The sequence below is a fragment of the Lepisma saccharinum genome, chromosome 3 (assembly GCF_977018435.1).
Source record: "Lepisma saccharinum chromosome 3, izLepSacc3.1, whole genome shotgun sequence".
Taxonomy (NCBI): domain Eukaryota; kingdom Metazoa; phylum Arthropoda; class Insecta; order Zygentoma; family Lepismatidae; genus Lepisma; species Lepisma saccharinum.
Window position 1 is genome coordinate 103,578,557 of NC_139231.1, and position 16,094 is coordinate 103,594,650.

Sequence of the window (16,094 nt, forward strand, 5' to 3'; positions counted from 1 at the left end):
AAAGCTATATCAAATGATAAACCGAGGATTTATAGGCAAAAAAGAAATATCTACCCAAACAAAATTCACTGTATACAAAACAATTTATATACCAACACTTACATATAGCAGTGAAAATTGGACATTGACTGGAAAACACCTGCAAAGTGTACAAACAATGGAAATGAGGTACCTTCGAAGAATAAGTGGGAAAACCAGGAAAGATCGGATAAGGAATCAAACCATTCGGCAATCTTTAAATGCTCAGCCACTACAAGAAACAGTTGAACGTAATCAACTTAGATGGTTCGGCCATTTGAGCAGAATGAGTGAGACGAGACTGCCAAAGCAGATATGGGAAGCACGTCCACAAGGAACAAGACCAAAAGGAAGACCAAGAAAGACATTGAATATGAGTGTCAAAGAGATTTTGGAGAAACGAAGCATAAGATGGAAAGAGGCACAGGAAAAGGCGATGGACAGAAACGTCTGGAGAACTCTCTGTAACCCCTCGACACCGGCAGGTAGAAGAGGACGCGACTAAGTAAGTAAGTATATATGCTCCTGTGCCTACACTACAAAATCAGTTTCCATGTCTCTGATTTTATCTGATTTTATCATGTCATCTACAGATTCAAGCTTCACATTTCAGTGAAGTGTGTTGGCAATTCGTGAACAGGAAAATCAGGCTTTGAGCTACAAATCACTTTAGTGATGCAAAATGAAAATTTGTATATTTCCACTGTTTTATTTTTTTAGAGACAGATACTTTACATACATGATAAAATATATATCATAATTTATTATAATATAATGTGTGTAATCTATCTGCATGTGTAAATTTCGATAATACAGAGCCACTTCAGTGGAGTCACTTTTAATTCACATCTGCACATAAGTAAGAAGCTTAGCAGTGATTGACATCAACACTAATCATACATATAAAACTACTATAATTTCCATCGTGATGACTGTGACCAGGGCAGTACCTAAAGTAGCCAATCATCCTTTACCGGTTCAAAACAAACATCCTCTGATTAGGGGCCAAAATGAAAGATCAGCCAGGGAAAGAAAATCTATATTAATGCGTATCAAACATGGTTGTATATCCAAAAATCCCAAGTTCATTTAGTGTAATTTTAAACGCATGTAATTATATAAATACCACACTTATGATGTAGAAATGCAATTCATATTTACTCCATGGTAAAGAACCGAAATTAAACGAACTCGGCACTTCTAATATTAAAAGTTACACTACTCACTAGGAAATATCCTATATGTTACGTTATGTATGTATACAAAGAACGTGCCTCCCCGATGGCGCAGTGGTAACGTCGTACCTTTGTAATTAGTGGTTCACGTGTTCGATGCCCGATGGAGGCACATGCTAGCTCGGATCCCGCTTTAAACTGTAGTTTCACTCCCGATTAGCCTGTCTGTGCATAAAGTGGACTTACAACACAAAATGAAACAATCAATCAAATATTAGAAAGCATGTGAAACACTGTTGGTCCAACATTACACTGAACTTCTGTTAGTCGTCCGAAAACAGCATAGTTGTAATATTAGGGGGCAACTGGCCTCCCTTGCTCCCCGCACGCACGCCTGCGCAAAAATACGGTCTTTACATGTGATATTTAGGTTCGTAATAAGAACACAGATTAGCTTCTCCACTCCACCTTCTTCAGACTCGGTGTTCGATGACTATGATGCATACTGTATAATTGAGACATTTTTACATTCTCCAATGACCCTTAATGGGCTTCTGGCAGATGCATCAGTCGCAGCCCTCGCCAGTGTAACTACTGCAGCTGAAGTAAATGGTCCAGTAGGTGATGTTGAACAGCACAAACAATGCAGGGAAGATGAAGATGGCTGCTCGGTCGTAAATATTCCACCTGTTCTTCTTCAAGCACTGCAGGCAGGCTTTCAGCAACTTTCTCAGTTTAGGAGAGTTCTGTAGAAATGGAAAATAAAATCAATGGTCGTTAGGAATAGAAATGGAAACACTTTATGAAATGATATAGAAAATACTGTGGACACCCTTTAGACAATTCTTCATTCTGAAGAACCCGCCAAGCCTGTTGCATTATACAACATTATTATGTTGAGTGACAACGAAAACAAAAGCTCTGCAACCAAGAACCAATTGTGGGCTATTTAAATCCAATGATTCTGTATGTTTGTTTTCATTTTATATTTAGCTAACAATAGAAAGGCATCTAGTGACATGTACGTACCTTGCAGTTGTCGAACCCAAGAATTTTGTACCTGAGGAATATGCGTCAGTAGAGAGGCAGCACTTCGTTCCTACGCGTCAGCAAAAATTCGATGCGACTGGTGTTATGTTACATCCGGTGTAGCGGGGTACGAGCTGTTTTATTGTTGAGTCAGCAGAACGTGTCTGATCACGTTGAAGACATCGGAAGCGGTGGGGGGAGGGGGTCAATGGATTTGTCACGTTGTTTCTTGATGTATGCTAACCTAACACGTGCGTATGTTTGTGTGTGTGTGGAGGATATGCGCGCGCAACCATTGCGTATGATTCAAAGACATGAAGAAATGATTTAAAGATGGCGCCGAAGGTGCTTTACCCCGAAAGCTTAGCGGCTAAGGTTATTGCTCTGTAAAACAAGAGGCGTCGAGGGTTCGATTCCTGGTAGAGTCAATATTGATTGATTGAGTTAGTTCTCTTAAGTCCGTTTTATGCACGGCAAAACTAATCAGGATTGGAGCTACAGTTGAAAAGTGGTGATTCGGACCACTATGTGCCTCCACCGAGTATCGAACCTGGGACCCCTTGATTACAAGGCGACGATGTCAATATTGAATGGTCTCGATTAGCCTGTGTGTAAATAAAGGCAACAAAATGGTTGAGTTCGAAAATCGAGTTGGGTTAGTGGTTAATGTTGTCACCTGGCAATGAAGAGGTCGCGGGTTCGATTCTCTAGGTAGTTAAATTAGGCCAATTGTTTAGTCCCGCCATTATAGGTCCCCGATTAGTCCATCTGTGCATAAATAGTGTTTGAATAAAATCAATATGGCGGCCTTTTGTTAGTGGTTATTGTTGTCGCCTGGTAATGAAGAGGTCGCGGGTTCGATTTTCTAGGTAGTTAAATGAGGCCAATTGTTTTGTCCCGCCATTATGGGTCCCGATTAGTCCATCTGTGCATAAATAGTATTTGAATAAAATCAATATGGCGGCCGCGTTTTGTGTTTAGCGGGTGATTTTGGAGTCCCGATTAACCGTAATGCATAAAGCTGTTTCAACGAATATCGAACCTGGAACCTTTTGATTACAATGCAAAGATTTTACCACTAATGTATGCTATGTTTTAAAACCAAAAATAAATAATAGTATCGAATTTTTTAAAAGATGCGTTACCACTCTCGATTAGCCATTATGCACAAAGAGATGTGTTTTGAAACCAATGGGGTCGAGGGTTCGATTCCAACTGGGTATGTGTGTTGAGGAAACTAAAGGTCAACAGGCATGGAAAGTTTTTACTCGCCATCTGAAAATAAGTTTTTGGACTTGGTACAGGTAGCTTTTTGTAGAAAGCTTCACAACAGCATCAACGTGGCTACCATCTGTGGGGACCTCTTCTTTTAAGTTGGAGAGGGGCACAAGGCCGCTTGTACCATACAACCTTGCACCGAAGAACCAACTTGTCAACTAGTCACTCACTCCATCATTAAAGTGCACAACATAATATCAGATTTGCGCTGATAATAGGCAAAGAATTATAGCGGCTGCATAATTATATTTCAATGACAGCAAATGGTTTCAAATGAATGGTTTTCATTTTATTTTTTACTAAGTAACAGATTTGGTAATGAAAAGCTTTAACATTTGCATATAATATGAGATTTCTTTTGGTATCCAGTTTGTATGTTGACCAAATCACAGATATACTATTACTAAGGATAGCATTAACTTAATCTAATAAAAATATATTCCAGTGCATTACAAAATTAACTCATTCTGTTTTCTGTTGTTTGAATCCATATGGTAAAGTCTCGAAAATTGATGCACATCTTTTTCTTTTGGTATATACCACCTGAAAAACCCTTATTTCCGGCTTACTAACAACGGAATGTCTTTTTGTGCGTACGATTTTGTTCGATTTGAGTAAAGTTAAAGAGGAGGTGTTGTTGAGAATAGCATTGGTGAGTGATTCGAAATTGATTGTGCTGCTGTTTTTATGGTTTAGACATATGCCTTTCACCTTGCAAACAGTAGTAACATTAGTATTGTCTGGATTTACTACCTCAAATGCATAACTTTTCGGTCCACTGGATGAAAATGCTCTGATATAAGCATTTTTCCCATAGAGTTCTAGTTCATTTGTTAACTCCCCTAGGTAGTCTCCAACAGGCAGATCAACATCACCTGGCCTTTGAATATAAATGACACTATCGGTATCATAGTACAATACATTTTCGCCTAATGTATCCAAATATTCATAAAGCTCTAATCGTGCATGGGTTGTAGTGTATGCTGCAATAACTACATTTACAGTCGATAATGGAAGTGAAGATTCTTCGAGATATTGCCAGTGAACTATCAACATATCTTCATTTATAGGTATAACTTGATGTACTTCAACATTGGGACTTTCTAGTTTATCGAAAAAATGCTTAGGATTGTTGATAATACTAACTTGACCAGGGTTTTCTCTCTGTCCAAATTTACCCCAAAATGAATTCAGCATAAGTTTTGCTAAGCTTCGTAATCCAGGATTAGCACATATTCTGTTTTCATCCAACAACACACCCTCCTTTTCAAAATAGTCAGCTATGTATTTTTTTTTTGATTCTTCATCAATACACCACAATGGCCAGCCGCTTGCTTCAACTTTTGCTTTGAGAAATGTATTGATGTACTCTGCAAAAACACCACCTGATTTTTTTGCAGGATCATATTGTTCAACATTATATTCCCATACCTCATGTAATTCTAAAATTTTGTATTTCTTTTGAACTGCCTTCTGAACTTCATCCACAACCCAGGTTCCAGTTATAGCTCTTTCCCTAGCAGTATGGTTACATTCCGCCTGGTTTATTTCATCGGCACAAGTTCTACATAGAGGGAAAGTTAATTTTGAATTGGTTCGATATGGTAACACAGGATGGTACAGATCTCTCGGTGGAAGTATTGTTGCTTTGACAAGCCCTTCAAAAGAATAAATATCGGGGCATTCTTCCCCCACATAAATTTTCACCGGATGGCCAACTGGAAACTTTTTAACTTTGCAACAATAAGGGTACAGGCTACATACATCCTTATATTGAATTGTTTCATTTTCTTTCACAGTGTAATGTAGTTTGGTAGCATTAGTTCTACCAGCATAAAACGCCTCCCGGGGAATTATGGGGGCTTTAATTGATAACGGATGTTTTTCAACATAATGTTTCATGGTTTTGTTATTTCTCAACTGCTGATGAAATTCGCACCCCCACATCTCATGGACAATGTAGTTAAATGCTTTTAATCTGGTAATTTTATTTTCTGTTCTTTCATACCGAAAAGACAAAGTATCATATGGGTCATCATGAAGAGGTTCTGTACGTGAAGTAGGGAAACATTTGACACAACCATGTGTTCTGCATCCTTGATATTCAAATACATGCTCTTGCCCCTTTTGATCTTTAAAATATCCATCTACTTTCAAGTTTCCTCCAACTTTTACTTCTGGTCCTCTGGCTGCATGTTGGATTTCGATTTTATGTTTTTTCCTCCCATACCAACCATTGAATAGCCTCTATAGACTGAATATCACACCATCTGTATCCGTTTTTAGGAATAATTCCTATATGTTCTGCTTTCAAAAATTTTTAACGGAATACTTTATTACAAGCTGAAGCGATGGTGATGGCTTCCAATAATGGGTTCACTGTTGTTTCTTTTTCAAAAGTGGTCATGAATTTCAAACAGGCAGCACGTAGTAGATTAACATCTTCTACACAGTACTTTCTCAACTCCTTCTGCATATCGAAAACTACCCCTGTTTTCTGTTGTTCACTATGCCATTCCAAAAAACTGGTTCTCTGATTCTTCATCATAGAATCAACAGCGTAAAATTCAGTACCGGGGACACATCCGACATATTCTTTATTTTTCAAAGTATTAAAAAAATGAGGAAAATACCCTTTGGACATTGGGAGATCAAATGCTTTCGGTAATTTGTTGAGCGCCATTGGAATAAAGTTGAGAGAATCTATGAAATGGATATTATGCATCTTCAAAGATAATATTTTGGCTCCATTCATGATAACAGACGGTGTCCATTTCATTTTTTCGATCATAGTTTGCAGTACAAAGTGCGAATCATACCCTCTACTATTGTGTGCAATACACACAATATTGTTAATTTTGGTGCGGTGAGCTGAAACAAATTGCAGAAAATTGTAAACAGGTTCTGTACTATCAAAAATGTGCTGTTTTTTCCCGCATACACTGCACCATTGAGACTTATCTTTGTTCTCAATGCAATTATAGCATACATTTTGGCATACCAAAAGATTTGGAATATGCAGAAAATTGTTTTCAGTGCCTTCTAGTTTTGTGTCCTGCCTCGATTCAATATCGTAGAAAACAAGCATTGCTTTTTTTGATATAAGAGAAGATATTTGTTTGCCATAAATTTTTTGGATGTGACATAGATGTTCAGATGGTACCATATTTTTACAGCTGACACAGAATTTCTCCCCACATATATGAGGATTTCTGTTTGTACGGATAGCATACGCTTTCATGCATTTTTCACAACATTTTACTGTCTGACAAAGAGAGTTTTTTCTATTGTAACATGTTTTATGATTATTGTAACACTTTTTACCATAGAAAAATCTGTTACAATCAGTGCACTTTATTTTGGTTTCTGAAACAGTAGATTTGGGCTTTTCTTGGCATTGTGAACAAACAGCTGTACAGGATCCTAGGTGTCTAGAAACATGATCATATTTCTTATGGCAAGTTTCACAATAGAAATTAGCGGAGAATGCAGCTGTAAGAGATGTTATAACATTAAAATGGTTGTTTATGTACACCAAATTTAAAGTTTCGCGCCTAGGTAATAAAGGACCTTCATATATCACATCACTCCCGGAAAATCCATTATATACGGTAATTTTGAAATCAGATAAATAGTCCTGAAATTTTTGAATTTCGGTAGTTCCTCCACCACCACTCAAATTTTCCCCAGCTTCTCTGCACAGTTTATCCACTTCTTCTTCCATAACACATTTATGTTGTCTAACATACTGATAACGTTTTTTAGGTTCATTTTTGTAAACATTAATACCTCTTGCCACAACCAACGCATAAGCCAAACACCTGCTATCGGAATTTTTAATAGTTATAATTCCTTTTTTTAGTTTACAGAATAATATAATTCTTTGCTTATTATCAGCGCAAATCTGATATTATGTTGTGCACTTTAATGATGGAGTGAGTGACTAGTTGACAAGTTGGTTCTTCGGTGCAAGGTTGTATGGTACAAGCGGCCTTGTGCCCCTCTCCAACTTAAAAAAAGAGGCCCCCACAGATGGTAGCCACGTTGATGCCGTTGAGGGGCTTTCTACAAAAAGCTACCTGTACCAAGCCCAAAAACTTATTTTCAGATGCCGAGTAAAAACTTTCCATGCCTGTTGACCTTTAGTTTCCTCAACACACATACCCAGTTGGAATCGAACCCTCGACCCCATTGGTTTCAAAACACATCTCTTTGTGCATAATGGCTAATCGAGAGTGGTAACGCATCTTTTAAAAAAATCGATATTATTTATTTTTGGTTTTAAAACATAGCATACATTAGTGGTAAAATCTTTGCATTGTAATCAAAAGGTTCCAGGTTCGATATTCGTTGAAACAGCTTTATGCATTACGGTTAATCGGGACTGCGTAAAAAACGCCAACATTAGCCCCTAGTGAAAATCGAACCCTCGATCCCCGTTGGTTGCAAAACTCCAAAATCACCCCCATTTTCTATTTGTGTATCAAGGATAATCGGGAATAGTAACTCACTTTTTAAACAAATCAATATTATTCTGCAATTTGCCAGCATTGGAACCCAACACCTTTTGAATACTAAACAACAATATCAGCTATTTTGTTTTGTTTTTGAATATCTGTTCATGCTAATCGGGACTGATAACACACTTTTTTTTTATTTAAACAGAAAAACATTATTAGGCACTTTGACAACAATTTCTATGTATATCTCCATCATGTCCAAATGCCACAAAGGGGGGGGGACATGTTCGCCAAAATGCAATAAATGGGGAAGAATTCTGTAAACTAAAAAAAATTTTATAACTATTAAATTAAAAATTAGCCAACATTTGGACTCGAACTTGGAACCTTTCGAATACTAAACACCAGTCACAGCCATTTTGTTTTGATTTTTAATATCTGTTCCTGCATAAATACTAATGGGGACTCAACACACTTCTTTTTATTTATTTTAAAAACAACATCATTATCAGCCAATTTGACATTGTGAATCGAACCCGGGACCTTTTCATTACAGCATAAACATCCTATTTCCAATTAGTTCATTTTCTCTTTTGTGCACAAAAAGCTAATCGGAACTGTTAAACAAATACAATTGAATATCCAATTTTCATCAACATTGGGAATCGAACCCTCAACCACTTGGTTAAAACATCTCGCAGAATAAAAAACACCCAACGCCGCGCTTCGCCGCGCCTCGAACCCGGGGACCTTTTCATTACAGCATAAACATCCTATTTCCAATTAGCTCATTTTCTCTTTGTGCACAAAAAGCTAATCGGAACTTTTAAACAAATACAATTGAATATCCAATTTTCACCAACATTGGGAAACGAACCCTCAACCACTTGGTTTAAACATCTCGCGGAATAAAAAACACCCCCCCCCCGCGCCGCGCCCGGTCGCCGCCGCCGCCGCTAAACACAAAACGCGGCCGCCATATTGATTTTATTCAAATACTATTTATGCACAGATGGACTAATCGGGACCCATAATGGCGGGACAAAACAATTGGCCTCATTTAACTACCTAGAAAATCGAACCCGCGACCTCTTCATTACCAGGCGACAACAATAACCACTAACAAAAGGCCGCCATATTGATTTTATTCAAACACTATTTATGCACAGATGGACTAATCGGGGACCTATAATGGCGGGACTAAACAATTGGCCTAATTTAACTACCTAGAGAATCGAACCCGCGACCTCTTCATTGCCAGGTGACAACATTAACCACTAACCCAACTCGATTTTCGAACTCAACCATTTTGTTGCCTTTATTTACACACAGGCTAATCGAGACCATTCAATATTGACATCGTCGCCTTGTAATCAAGGGGTCCCAGGTTCGATACTCGGTGGAGGCACATAGTGGTCCGAATCACCACTTTTCAACTGTAGCTCCAATCCTGATTAGTTTTGCCGTGCATAAAACGGACTTAAAAAAACTAACTCAATCTATCAGTATTGACTCTACCAGGAATCGAACCCTCGACGCCTCTTGTTTTACAGAGCAATAACCTTAGCCGCTAAGCTTTCGGGGTAAAGCACCTTCGGCGCCATCTTTAAATCATTTCTTCATGTCTTTGAATCATACGCAATGGTTGCGCGCGCATTTCCTCCACACACACACAAACATACGCACGTGTTAGGTTAGCATACATCAAGAAACAACGTGACAAATCCATTGACCCCCTCCCCCCACCGCTTCCGATGTCTTCAACGTGATCAGACACGTTCTGCTGACTCAACAATAAAACAGCTCGTACCCCGCTACACCGGATGTAACATAACACCAGTCGCATCGAATTTTTGCTGACGCGTAGGAACGAAGTGCTGCCTCTCTACTTGCGTCCTACAAACATAGTTCTAGTGGATGTCCAAGCAAATATTGTCAGAAGAGTATGATGGCTGAGATATGACGGTCGAATTGCTTGCGTCAATTAAATTATATCTAAATACTGAAAATTTAGTAAACCACAAGTATTAAACTTCCTTACTTTAGGTAGCGTTAGCCACTGTGCTATAAGAGAATGCTTCGATTGAGCTGCACAGAAACAGTACACCTAAATAAATATCATAAAAGTACTAACAATGATGTAAAATAACAGCCTAAATATCTCAAGAGCGGACGAAAGTTTATGTTAGACAGTATGCTAAATTTAGACATTTCCGAAGAAAATTATACTAATTCATACTTAAGATATATAAAGATATGGAGAGTAAGCTTATTTACAATTATTCATATTTGCTGCAAGAGGGGATAATTATCGCGAAGATGCTTAAAACAATTACCCCAAATTCATTTAGAACATGGTGTAAGTAGGCTTCTGTATGTACAAGCTTTTCAGAGCATTCTGCCTAATCATGGAAGTTTAAGAGAAAGTAATTGTTTACCAAATATCATCACTCTAAAAACAAGTGAACTGTATTAGAGAGAATTATCTAATGGAATTATTAGAAGTTTAACTTTCCAAGGGAATTTGTGAACGTGCCTATATTGCAAGTACATAGGCCCTATATTCATTCTGAAGCATTTAGATGATGAAGCATTTCTAATATTAAGTAACCTTTTTATCCAAACATCGGTTATCATAAACAGTTATGACAATATTTGTCATGGCTGTAACATTTGTAAAGTGATTTAAGGCCGATTGATGGCATTTGAGTGTTAAATTTACCTTGAACCGAACATTAGTACAAAGATTTGACAATAGATGGCCTCAAGGTACTTTATGTGAAAATTAACACGAATGTTTGTTTAAGTGTTATAAATAAGATTGTATTGTGTATACTACAAAAAATAATATTTAAATTAGATTATGAACATTTAAAATATATCGCAATTAGTAACTTGCGTTTTGGTATTGCAACAAAAGAAAAACTTTCGTCAACGCCGGAAGACGGCGCAATATTAGTGAACTGGTTAGAGGAACGGGTCATCGCACCCGTTACCTGTGCATAAGCGGTGGATTGGAAAGAGCAGGAATCGGAATCGAAGGAACTGTTCGTGGACTCGGTCCGAGAGAGGAAAGAATATTGGTGGATGTAAAAGGAATTGGACGAAACATCAATGGAAATCGAAGATAATGGGAAGTGTTAAGTGAATCCATATGTCTTAAATTGTTCAGGAAGGACTGTTCGTCAATAATCTCGATGAGTATGGATTTTCCATTGTGTATAAAGATGGATATTTTAAGTTAAACATAACGGAAATTTCCCCGATGGCATCTGATCCGTAAGTACTGTTTTGATGTCATTCCTTGCATCACAGTTACAAGAATGGGAAGAATTGTGATCTACACCCAAATTCTTCCACAAATATAATAATGCTAGCATCCGTGTGTCACAAATGGCCATAATTCGTGTGCTTTCTTTGTTTTAAGATTTGGCGGAAAACTTGGCGTCCGTGGCAGCCATATTGGAAAAAGTAAATAAGAACGTTGAGAAATTTTACTTACGGTCGTTAAAGAAGGTTAAAGGTCTCTGACGTATGTCTTTACGACAAACTTTGATGAATGTTTCAGTTTTGTTTTGTTTTGTTTGGATAATACAATGCCGGTATTTGAAACCGTTAAAATATGTCGGTAGGAAAAATAATAATTTGTACTTGGCACCTGACCTGTAAGAAAATATTCATTGTCTAATACGAATTTGTTTGCATGCTATTGTAAATAAATTGTTGTAGTCAAAGCAGTATTTCTGACTCCAAATCAATATTATGTATCCAGGCATGTTTGATGTAATTTAAATGGTATCGTGTTAATAAGAATGTTTCTTTCAGGATGGAAAGGTTCATCTCGCTCTGGTCTCATAAGTCGATAAACTGAACTTCCATTTCAGCAAGGGTTTTATGTTAAAATTCTACTGTTCTGGGTTGGGGTGTACGGAAAGCTAGCATACTCCCCCCCCCCCTTTCCGGTTAAGCGGAACTGCTGATTTTTTTTTTTAGTTTACAAATTTCATACATCAGTGTAGATTAATTGTCTTCTTTTTCTTTCTAAAGGCCTGTGGGAATGTAAGTTAAAGGTAAAAGGCTAGGGTGAGATAATTTCATTTGCAGATTTGTTCATTCCAACCGTTGATTCACATATGTGTTATTTTGGACGTTGATTTTTTTTTAACTTGGAGCTTTAAGGATATGATCTCACGATAACAATCACAATGCTGCGTATCCGTGCGTTGCTTGACGGGTGAGTCCAAAGTGCGGTGGCTCTAAAATTTTAAGGAGAATATAGGTTTGGGAAATTTTGTAGTGCACTGCATGAGGATAAATATGAACGGGAAAGTCTCGTCTGCCTAGTCTCGTCATACAGTGATGCAAACAGGAACACTGTTACAGCTGAGAGTACGTCTTTGTCAATGCCAAATGCCAGAATCTGAACCTTAAGGATGACAAACATGTATCAACGAACCAGCCATGCTGCTAAAATTTTATTATCAATTGTCTTTGTACTTTGATTGTTTTACGTCACTTTCGTGCCACTTTTGGCTAATTACGACGATGAGGATGAGTGATGATTTGGTGAAATCGATGAAGTGACTCTCACAAGTAACACCCTTGCTCAGGTCAGGCCGGGATTAGAAGAAGCCTGTAACTTCGATGGCATGATCGAGAACCATAGTGAACCATTTGGCAATTTGCTTGTATCAAAATAAATTATCCCTATTAAGTGCAGATATCGGCGAAACAGTTGATAACTTGCTTGGAAATTCTCAGTAACCAGTGGCGGCGATTAGGAGGGCAGTTGCCCTCCCCCACTCTTTGCCACTTTTGTGACCGCACTATGCTAAACCTTATGTACCACGAGAAAGTAGACAGTCCTTGCTCCCCCCCACACACACATTTTGCACCTTGACCCCCTAGCTTTGGAACCCAGTCGCCGCCACATTCAATAAGTCTATATTTAATTTTAAAAAACGGACATAGAAACGTGGTCTGAAACGAAAATCAAGCACCTTCCCACTAGTCTTTTGTTTGTCATTTACAAGCAGCAGAGTATTCCGGTTGCAGCTGATTAGCATGTCTTTTTCCCCGTCAGCCTCCTTCTCCTTCACAAGGACCAGACCGTACTGAAGTAGCGCCAGAAACACGAAGGCAATGCAGAACAGGATCCACACGTCAGAAGCTCTGATGTTCAGCGACGGTGGTGCCAAGTTGCTGGAACGATAGAATTTCAAATAAACGCAAAAGCACTTACATATGTGTATCTACAATTTTCAATATACAGTTAAAAGTAACCCGGCTCAAAGACATTTGTCTTTGAGGCAAAACAAGGCTATATTATACGTACCAGTAAATTTGAATAGTCCATTGTAACGTTAACCGTGGTAGGTACTCAAGGTCATCAGTACACACACTTCATTTCTTTCATGATCCTTAGCATGTATCTGTCGATCGTAGCCGGGCTACTTTTAACTGGGACACCCTGTACTAACAGATAAGAGTAGCTTTTTGCCTATTGGTTTTGTAATTTGCTATTAATTCAACTTTGTTGAGTAACTGAAGTGTGACGATGCCCTCTGCTTTGCCAACACCTGCTGTGAGTAAAGGCACACTTTTATCAACAAGACTTTCATGTTCACAATTTTCAGTAAAACTATATATATCCAAAACAGGCTCATATCCAGAATTTTATTTTGGAAGAGCTCATCCCTTAGAAGCTGCCGCCATCTATAGGCGAAAAAGTGAATGGGTAAACCAACGAAACATTTGTAGGATTTCAGGGGAGGGTTTCGGCCCCTCGAGACCGGTCTCTGGATACGTGCCTGATCGTAAATGAGATTATTTGGTCGATGTTATTATACACCATGTCAAAATAGGTACTTTACAACTTCAAAGTTATACATAACAACTTATACTTGACATGCAGAAATATACTTTGTTATAGGTGATTCACCAACGCCTAAAGTTTTTTTGTTGTTGTTAGGTATTGAATAAGACGGTGCACCACCACATTGGGTCTTAGACGTGAGATATGTCCTGGACATGACATTTCTAGCACATTGGATGGGAAGAGATGGTGCAATTCCCTGGCCTCCTAGATTCCCTGACATTATACCCCGGACTTATTTATGTGGGGCTATGTCAAATACACAGTGTACAGCACACCTCTCAATGATCTTGATGATTTGAGAGCAGAATTAGAGTTGCCATTGTCAAAGTTGACAGGTGTATGCTACAGAGGGTATGGACAGTTGGAATTTCGATTACATGTCAGTCCCCTATCCAGAATTTTATTTTGGGGTTGGGTGCTCATCCCTTATCAGCACGGCGTCGCCAGAAATATTTGTAGAGGGGGTCAGTAGTACAAATTAGTACAAATAATTGTGCAATAATAACTATTATATGTTATTAAAAATATAACAATTTCAATCCAAATTTATTGTTATTATTACTAACTAGAGAGACTTTGCTACTCGATCCACCGAATCAGTGAATATCTAACACAATTGTTGTCCATTATTTTTCTTATATTTTGTACAGTTAGTGTACTGAAAGTCATAGTTATTGTATTTTGTTATTAACTTTTACACAATCGTTCAAAAATGCTTTAACAGTTTTTGTTAAATTTTACTCATAGAGTTTATATTCTGTGACTTCTCGCAAAGAAAACTATAAGTTTTAGAAGCTGTGTATCCAGTTATTCTTTGGATTAAATGGTAGAATATAAAAATATAACCTGGTTCCTCTATTATACACTATACTTTTTTCGATGTAATGCAGTTTTTACTGTGGTTATAAATTTATTTCTGTTATTAACATTAAAAATAACATTGAAATTAGATATTTGGGGGGGAGGGCTGTAACCTTCTTAGCCCTCCTCCTGGCTACGTGCTTGCATGTTGTATGCGCCACCAGAGGAGCGCATGTTGAAGTTAACTAATAGATAATAAAGCTTCATGCGTTGGTAAATCAAATAGGACATGGTATGTTTCTTTATGTCAATTACAAGTCGTGCCGTATGACATGAAAGTTGTAAAGTACCTTTAAGGACACCTCGTACTTTACGAATGTGGTGATATTTATGTGAGCTCTTCAAAATGCGTAAATTTACAGGATTTGAATTTCGTCATAAGGGCATGTGGGAAGGGTTTTCATTTTCAGACGCTAGGTTCTCCCCGCCACGAGCCTCCTCGGCGGGCTGCGGAGCACGGTTGCCAATTTAGCTCTTTTGGAGCCAGATCTGTCTCTTTCGTGCACTCGTTTGGCTCCAAAATTTGGAAACGCAACAAGGTGCTTCTTAGCTCCACGAGAGTAAATTTAGTTCCAAATGTAGCCCTTTTAGTACTATTATACTGTCGATATAAATTCGTAGCCACAGTACATGCTCCATGACATCTAACACCGTTCAGAGCTGCGAGCGAAGTAAGAATCGTATTACGTATCAGATAGTTGCCTTACCGAGCTCTTTGTTTTAGATAGGTAAGCTCTAGCAAAGGGCTTCCGCTGGGAAGGTCTTTAAGTAACGGACTTCGGGAGGGGGGCTGGTTTGGCGATTTTACGTCATTCTTTTACCTGTTACGTAAGTTTCGACGAGACGCCTGATACTTTTTACGTGTCAATACGAATGAAAACATTCAAAATTAAGCTGTGAATGGGGCGACCACCCCCTGCCACACAATGGTGCTATCACTGGTTCCTGCCAACATTCACCAACTTAGAAATAAACTATTATTATTACTCTTAGAATATTATTCATTACTATTGTAATATGGTGAGAGCAGAATACCAATTACATTGTACAATAGCTCAAGCGCTTGAATATCAAATACAATATTTTCCAAGTACTGAATATTGTCTACGTTTTCAAATTCTGTAAATTGTAATAAAATATCTAATATTTTGCTTACCTTGTTGCTTCGAATATGGTCACCAGTGAAAGGATATTGGTCACCAGAAGACCGATGCGTCCAGGAACTACTTCCGGGGAAACTAGAAAACTACCCCACGAAATAATCACAAACATTCCAGTTGGTACATAAAACTGAAGAACGTACGATATTGGCTGTCGGCTTAACTTAATGTCCATCGCAAGTGCAGATATATTCACTGAAAATAGAAACATCACCACAACACTCTAATAATAAGT

The 16,094-nt window shown here is 38.1% G+C and overlaps 2 protein-coding genes across 2 annotated transcripts in view; both read right to left on the reverse strand.

Annotated features, from left to right (window-relative positions):
• LOC145985927 (cilia- and flagella-associated protein 251-like) overlaps positions 1 to 16,094 on the reverse strand; it is a 457,476-nt gene that overhangs the window by 172,354 nt on the left and 269,028 nt on the right. The gene's annotated exons all lie outside the window — the stretch shown is intronic.
• LOC145984869 (glutamate-gated chloride channel alpha-like) lies at positions 1,760 to 16,043 on the reverse strand. The gene is made up of 3 exons (XM_083118242.1): positions 15,856 to 16,043; positions 12,961 to 13,162; positions 1,760 to 1,939 (listed from the first exon to the last, which is right to left on the reverse strand). Exons 1-3 carry the CDS (start codon positions 16,032 to 16,034, stop codon positions 1,760 to 1,762), a joined length of 561 nt encoding a protein of 186 aa, XP_082974368.1. The 5' UTR covers positions 16,035 to 16,043.